At 33.1% G+C, this 8595-nt stretch overlaps 1 protein-coding gene across 1 annotated transcript; it reads left to right on the top strand.

The window, feature by feature from the left end:
• Positions 1–1189: 1189 nt before the first annotated feature.
• On the top strand, positions 1190–5995 carry LOC143048868 (uncharacterized). The gene is made up of 3 exons (XM_076222737.1): positions 1190–1276; positions 1591–1912; positions 4887–5995. Exons 1-3 carry the CDS (start codon positions 1190–1192, stop codon positions 5930–5932), a joined length of 1455 nt encoding a protein of 484 aa, XP_076078852.1. The 3' UTR covers positions 5933–5995.
• The last annotated feature ends 2600 nt before the right edge of the window (positions 5996–8595 follow it).

Below are 8595 nucleotides of genomic sequence, written 5' to 3' on the forward strand. Positions count from 1 at the left end.
AAAAGCAAGTAAAGAATTGACTTTATATGTGCAATATCTATCATGATTTATATACAACACGTGAGATTTACAACTATTACATAAATCAGATGAGTTGAGCATGATACACAAATAACTTTCTTATGTACTATAGCTTTCATGCGTAAATCATGCGTTTACAATGTATGTGATACACACATGTATTTATTACGTGCGAAAACCGCATGTGAAGATCATGCGTTTAACGCATGTATTTATTACATGCGAAAACCGCATGTGAAGATCATGCCTTTAACGCATGTATTTATTACATGCGAAAACCGCATGTAACAGGCTATTATTTGAATTTGGAATTATTTTTAATTATGGAATTTGTATAATTTCTTGTGTTTAAAATTTTTGATAAATTCCATGTAATATTTGGTACAAATGTATTATGATCTTTTGAGCGGTTAATAACACTTTCCATACAATGTAATTTGGTTAGATAGTGTTGTGCGCGGCACAGTACATTCTATTGAAAAATACTGTTTTCTTTGTAATAGAAAGTGTTGTGCGCAGCACAGAACATTTCAGTACAGAATAAACGGGCAATTTATTTAAAATTTCAATAACAAGAAATCAAGCAAATTCCATAATTAAAAATAATTCCATGTTCAAATAATAGCCTGTTATGTGAAGATCATGCGTTTAACGCATACTTCAGATACCGCATGATTTTCACACGATTCACACATGATTTACGCATGTAATAGCCCTTATGCGTAAATCATGCGTTTAAGAAATCATGCGATACACGCATGTTTAAAACATGCGAAAACCGCATGTGAAGATCATGCGATTTACGCATACTTCATATTTCGCATGATTCACGCATGATCCACGCATGACTTTCGCATGTAATGGCCATCATGCGTATATCATGCGTGGCACTTTTGCCTGTGTATAAACGACACTATTACAGAGGGAACCGACGACGCAACTAAGTTAAGACAAGCCGATTACCGGGGTAAAGCTAATAGACGTGACAAAGTAAGGACCCGTCCTGCTCCTTATATTCCAAAAGCAGGGAGTCCCCAAGTTCCTCAAGATGAGCCTTTTCGTAAAACTTCATCAGCATCTACAAAAGAAGTATCTAGAAACTACAAATACCCGGCTGCACAAGGATCACAAACCCGCACAGGACCTCATACCGGTATCTACAACCAGAATGAGTACTTCACCAGTTCACCACCAACAGACAGGTGCTATTACTGCAATGGCGAGGGTCACTAGGCCACTCACTGTCCAACGAGACGTAGGTTCCAACCAGCAGTGACCAGTGGTTCTTCAGGAGCAAAGTGATGAAACAGTTAAGTACAATTTATCTCCTTTTATAAGTGACGATCAAGATTTTGAATTTGAGTGCTCCTCAACCAGCTCGTTTAGAGTAGATAATTTACGGAGAAATTTAGACTTTTGGAAAAATACTTTAAATGCTAATAATTTTGTTCTTAATGTTGTCGAATATGGGTATCTGATTGGGAGTATTTTGAATAAATTCTTTTACATAAAGTGCTTCGCTATATGATTTTTTAAATCAAATTAATTTCATTTAAATTTATTTTTCAGTTTAGATTCAAATATTCGCATTGGGAATTCTTAGAGCATTTTTCTAATCCTGACTTGAAAGCATTAACAACTTCTTTATGTTCAGTAGTAACTGCTTCAAAAAGTGAAAATACTTTTAAGAAATATAAAGGATATTTCAAAAGATTCAAATACTGGTGCTTAAAGTACTATCTACCGTTTATGCCTACGACTGTTTGTACAGTTGCTTTTTATCTTAACTATTTGATTCAATCTGGAGTTTCCACTGCCGTTTTAAACGATGATCTGAATTTATATGATAGTAAATTAAATGACAAATTACTAGACATGGTATTAGAAGGTGGTATAAGATTGTTATCTAAACCTTTGAAAACGAAAGAACCCATCACCCTGCGATTTTGAAGAATAATATTGCAAAATTCGACAAAAATTACAATTTCCCAGGGTTGAGAACCTGTTCTATGATGTTGTTAGGGTTTTTTCGGGTTTTTAAAATACGATGAGTTGGCACACATCCGATCTTATGATTTAACGTTCAACGATTCTTATCTGCAAATAAACATTCAAATAAGTAAGACTGATAGATATCGACAGCCAGGGTAACACTATTTTGATTTCTAGAACTGGTACAGACCTTTGTCCAGTTTCTAATCTACAGAAATATTTTCACGTTGCAAGTTTGCCAGTTGGTTGTGACGAATACATCTTTAGAGCTCTGTCATACTTTAAATCTATTGATAAGCATTATTTAGGTTGCAAGAATTTGCCTTTATCTTACACTCGAACGATGGAATTTTTTTTTAAATGAGCTTTCTGAAATAGACCTTAATAGTTCTTTATTTGTCCCTCATAGTTTAAGGAGCGGTGGTGCTACGGCAGCTGCTAGTAATTCTGTTCCCGACAGGCTTTTGAAAGCTCACGGTAGATGGAAGACAGATGATCAGTACAATTTCTCATCCCAAATTACTTTATATTTTATTAATTTATTATCAAGACAATTTGTATGTTCGTATAAGTATAGCGTAGAAGAACATAAACTCATTTCTTGATTTGGCGTATAAATATTCGCATACGCTTAAATCAGTAATTCGGTTTTCACACATATATATATCCAGATTTCGCGCCTTTTCTCTTGTCGAGAAAAAAATACTGATCAGATCGACACGTACATTTTGCATTTATGATATGTAATTGCAGTTATCTCTTTTTCTGATTTAACATTTTTATATTTGTAGATTTCCTTCCATTTTTCGGAGATCCAGAGACCATGATTTACATGACCAGAGTTGTCACAAATTATTTCTATTAAACTGATCAGTACAATTTCTCATCCCAAATTGCTTTTTGTTTTATTTATGTATTATTAAGACAATTTTTATGTTCGTATGAGTATAGCGAAGAAGAACATAAACGGATGTTTAATCAAAGTCCTCCATTTTTTTCATACGTTATCTAATAACTTTATTCATTCATTAATATCCACTCAGACACAAAACATGCAAGCATTATCTACAACACTAAAGTTATTATCGATGAACATTCCTTATATCGGAAGCAAGCGCTATACATATGTTTACCGTAATCCGCCCCCTCTAAAACAATTATGAGGATTTAAAGTGTAACAATATAATTTGTACCACCAGTTCATGAAAGTTATACTAGATACATGTTTTTTGCAAACAAAAACTATAGTATACTTTTATCTAAATTAAATTGGCAAGGTATCAATATTTTTTAAACTAAAAACTCACAAAGATTACTTTCCCCTTTCTTGCATACATATTTTTGTATTTGCCGATATTGACTTTGTTCACTTACTTCAAATGTACTCTCACCTCGGAACTGTGTGTCTTCAGTTCTCTTTTGTGTGTGCGTTTTATTGCATACGGAGTATATATTACCCAATTGATACAATACTCCTAGGCTTGTATTTTCTATTATGATATCCATGATAGAGGGATACTGCTCACAAGGAAGGCATTTAACAAAGACATGTTGAAGTTGAAATCATCTCTTCGTAAATTTTACGAGTGGGTGCCTCATGTAGAGCAGAGACTTCTTATCCTTCCCGAGTACCTGAAACTACTCCCAGTTTTGGATCGCGTTCGTGTTGCTGAGTTTTTTTATGTTGTGTCTTTAAATTATATGATGAGTCCCTCACTTTGCTACTGGGTCCGGTTATTTGCTCTTGTGATGCACTGTCACGCTTCTGGTCCGAGACCACAATTGTCGTCCCTTGATTTTCGTTGTTCACAAATATAGTCCCTAGTGTTGACAGTGGGTTACTTGCCATTAATTATTATACCCCTTCCAAATTTATTTCTCCATGTTTAATGCCTCAAATTGCAAATAGGGGGGTGAAATTACACTGTAAAAAAATTTGGGTCCAGAATTTTAAAGGAAAGTAGTGATTTGGTCCAGCTAAAAAAGGTTGAAAATTAGCACTTCGGAAGCTGTCAAAAGATTTCAAGATGCCCTAAACATAAAATTGTCCATATTTTGAGTTAGAGCCGATGCAGTTTTCTATAATTTTGATATAATTTGTCCCAAAAGTAGTACAACACACTGTAAAAGTTTCTTTGAGAAAGCGCAGGTGGGATTTTTTTTATTTTCATTTATGTTCTAAAAGAAATGCACTACGAAATAATTGTGTTCTCGGACCTTCTGTGCCAGATGATAGCGTCTGTTCAAAGTTAGAAGCCTCCATGTCAATTAAGTTGGTGTAGTTTGTTGCTAAATTTGTTTTTCGATTATTGTCATGTGCATAAGCATGCCGTTATATATTTGAATTTGACATGTCGATGTCTTATATAGTTTGCTGTAAGGTATGAGATTATCACATTGTTGAATGATGTACGAACTAAAGTTATTAACTACTACTCTAGCTAGTCTCTAAAGGGAAATTGTGTCGTTTTCAAATGAGTTTGCTTGCAATAATTTTGTTCTATTTATTCTGTGTTCACTATGTTCCTGCACTATTTGGCTGTTTCAACTATTTTGAATTCGAACGTCACTGATGAGTCTTTTGTAGACAGAACGCACGACTTGCGTAAATACAAAATTTATTCCTGGTATCTATGATGAGTTTATTCATAGTTTGTATTAACTAAACCAAACCAAACGTTTTTACTACATTAATTGGTTTTCCCCCTCAAATACAAAAAAAAAAAACCGAAAATAACTTAAAGCTAGAAAAAAAATATATATGCATCGTCTGTGATATAACTATATATGTTTGAACAACTGAAAACGTTTACATGCCAAAAAACCCCCAAAAAAAACAAGCAAATAACAGTATTTTTATTTCATTTAAAAAGTTTTAGGAAGTTGGCAAGACCAGAAAGATTTAAGAATTGTTTTAATTGGAAGAACAGGATCAGGGAAAAGTTGCACTGGTAACACAATTCTAGGACGAGACGTGTTCGTGTCTAGTGATTCAGCTAATTCAGTAACGTCAACATGTGAAATGGGAATATCAAGAATAAATGGTCGCATAGTTACAGTTGTTGACACACCGGGTGTTTTTGACACGAAACATTCAAATGACTTTATACAAAACGAAATCGCAAAGTGTATTTGCATGGTTGCGCCTGGTCCACATGCAATAATTTTAGTTGTCCCCTTTGGTAGATTTACACAAGAGTCTCTAGATACCTTCGACCACTTTAGTAAATATTTTGGTGAAGATATGTTTAAGTATCTTATAATTCTTTTTACAAAAGCAGACGACCTAAAACATGACAAAAGTACACTAGATGAATATGTGAATAAATCAAAAATACTCAAATATTTTGCTACAAAATGTGGAAATAGATACATAAGGTTTTGTAACAAAGCATCCGCACGAACAAAAGGAAAACATGTACTGAGCCTTTTAACTGTAATAGATTCAGTAGTTCGTACAAATGGGGAAACTTACTATTCAAAAGAAGTCTTTGAATATATTACACGTTGTTTTCTAGAAAACTTAAAGAGAGAAAATGAAGAAAGAGACCAGAAAGATCAAATTAAAAGGAAGGCAATCGAAAAAGAGTTATCAGAAAAGTACAAAATAATTATTGAACAATATGAACAAGCAGTAACATTATTAGAATGTGACGATTGTACAACCAGAAACCAAATTGACAATCTAAAGCAAAGGTTAGATAATAAGAAACAACGTGAAATAAGTGAGCTGCAACGTCATGGAGAGTCTAAAATACAAGAATTGAAAACACAGCAGACTCAAGCGTCAGAAAGAAATATACAGCCTGGAAACCTGAGAAACAGATTTATGAGCTTCCTGAGTCACGCTAAGGATTTTGTTGCAAATAATGTTTCAGCAGTATTTCGAAATTCAAACGCACATGAATCATCCTTTTAGATAATTACACCAAAAAGAAACCTTGTTATGATACCAGGTTATAAAACGTCAAAGGAATAATTATGCCCCTTGTTTCTAAACAATATATATATAATCTACATTGTTTGGTTGATGTTTAGACGAATTGTATAATCTACATTGTACATACAATAATAACTATTACAACCCTAAAGGCTTTACTGGGCATCTTTTATGAGAATTTTCCCGCATTGATGTTCATTCATTCAAAATCGAAAAATTATAAATACACGCAATATTTTCTCACTTAAAAAAGTGATCACTTGGCAACATTTTGTGAAATGTTTGCATCAAAAGTCGAGTTCGTTCATACTGGAGGTAAGAAAAGAGGACGAGGTTGTGTTTGCAATAATGTAAATATGTGCTGCAGTTATTTGAAAGCGGTCAACAAACTAGAGATGGAGTCCTTTTGTAGTTTGATTGTCTCTATGGTATCTTTCGCCCCGCTTTTTATTTTTCTTTAAATCTTTAAATGAGTGCTTTCAACTTGGAAATCCTGTTTTGAAAGTGAGATAATGACAAATAAACAACAATATTCAAAGAAAGAAAATCAACAATTGGCAAGACAAATCGCTCCTTTTGTCGTAAATTTTAGTGTACAGTTTCCCGTACAAAACTGAAATAAATGAATCTAGGAATGGACAGTTATTTCGGGTATATTTGATTTTTTTAAAGTATGTTCTTTTGAGTTCCTTTCGACAGAATGTTTCGAAAATTTTGATTATGTAACAAAAAAATATCATCAAGATAACGGTAAGTGTTGTTAAATTTATCAACCAAATGGGTCTATGTTGAGGTTGGTCGTCAACGGTTTACTATCCTGTCTCTGGTTTGTCTGCTGTACGCATCAATTTGTTTCTTTTCTTAAGTACCTTTTCCGACTCCTCCAATAAAGATTCGGCCTTGGAATATCTACTATAATGCAAGTTGTATAAAGTGTCACTAACGTTGTCAAATAGGTATAATTTAAGATCAATCTGCATCTGCGTTTCTTTGTATCGTAAGTGATTCTTGTTCGTCCTCACTTTATGGGTTAAATCCTGTGTTGTGGCAGCCAAATTTCTTTCGATCCCCGGTATTTCTGAGTCAGAATTATTTTCGCGTAAACATTTTTATTCAGTTTTTTCGATGCTAGAATTCAATTTTTTTTTCAATATTTAAAAGCAATTATCTATAATGACCAAAATTAGCTAGAAATGCATTTTTCCAGATTTTTTTTAAATTCAACATAAATTTGAATAACACTTTATTAACCAACTAAGTACATTATTGCCAAAAATTACTGGTTATTAAAAATAACATATTTTCTGTAATGGCCCTGTTTTTTTTTCTATAATGGCCCTGTTTTTCTGTAATGGCCCTCTTATTTCTGTAATGAACCTGTTTATCTGTAATGGTCCTGTATTAATGCCCAGCTTGTCTGTATTAAGCCTAGTTAGGGTTTTTAATAAAGTTAATAAAATTAAGCTGTAAAGAGTATAATACCTTTTTGTATTTTATTTAATTTAGTAACCATCAACAAACATTAAACATGTTAAAGAACCATATAAAAGGATCAATGTTCATCCTGTTTTTCAACACATAACTTCTTTCAACATAATATCTTGGATATTATGTATATTTAAAGCTTGATCATGGTGAAGTACAAATTATTTTTTTTCAAACTAAACTGTCATTAAAAGAGTAAGAGAGTACATCAAGTTGGCAGCAACACATACACTTTTTTTCAGTTGGTTAATAAATGTATTAAGAAATGGGTGTTTTTATAATAGCCCTGTTATATTTCCTTGGTCAGTAATAATGGCCTCGGATGTCTGTAATGGTCCTCGACGTTGCCTCGGGCCATTACAGACTTCATCGACCATTATTACAGACCTTGGACATATAACAGGGCCATTATAAAAATACCCATTCCTTAATACTATAATAATAAATGGGGAAACTTTGGATTCAGAATATTGTTTTTCATCTATATTACCAGTTTTTTTCATTTTTTTTTATAAGAAATCCATTCTTATCCAAATTTGATAAAAAGATATTATGGTCAAACTGATGATAAAAAAAAGTATTCTGAAGCCTGATTTTCGCCTGTTTAATGTTGAGAAAACCAAGGAGGTTATATTAGAGTGAACACTCTGCTTGATACAAAATTAACATCCCTAGGATAACAGTTCGATCAGAGGAAAATGATAATATAACCTCCTTGAGAAAACAAATAATTTGATTGCTAGAGTAAAAAAAAACCTGAATAAATACGTTCGCGTCAAAAATAAATCTGCATCGGGAATACCATAACACCCCCGTTAAGTGATTGCCCCTTTATAAAAGCCATTTTGATGATTAAAAGTAATTTAAAGTCACTAAAGATGTCTCGATTACGCATTAAAAACCGTAGGGTGCAGCAGCGCGCATACAGTAGAAGAAAAAGGATTGAGATGTTAACTTCAAAGGATCACTTCATTTCTATATTTTCTGTTGTTTAAAAATGGCATTTCTTTTCCAAGGAGTATTTGGCAAAAAAGGGGGGTATTTTTTGTTCATTTTTAAGTGTATTTAAACGGATCTTACATTAGTAATGCATTTATGAGTGAATAATATTCCTGCGTTCGTCCAGTCGATTCCGGAAGACATTTCCAAATGAATTA

The sequence above is a fragment of the Mytilus galloprovincialis genome, chromosome 10 (assembly GCF_965363235.1).
Source record: "Mytilus galloprovincialis chromosome 10, xbMytGall1.hap1.1, whole genome shotgun sequence".
NCBI lineage: Eukaryota > Metazoa > Mollusca > Bivalvia > Mytilida > Mytilidae > Mytilus > Mytilus galloprovincialis.

What these genes read in the sequence shown, in the direction of transcription:
- LOC143048868 (XM_076222737.1), top strand. Translation starts at nt 1,190, where the DNA reads ATGAGTACTTCACCAGTTCACCACCAACAGACAGGTGCTATTACTGCA. An exon ending in CACTCACTGTCCAACGAGAC is followed by an intron (nt 1,277 to 1,590) that starts GTAGGTTCCAAC and finishes TTTATTTTTCAG; the next exon opens with TTTAGATTCAAATATTCGCA. An exon ending in AGACATGGTATTAGAAGGTG is followed by an intron (nt 1,913 to 4,886) that starts GTATAAGATTGT and finishes TCATTTAAAAAG; the next exon opens with TTTTAGGAAGTTGGCAAGAC.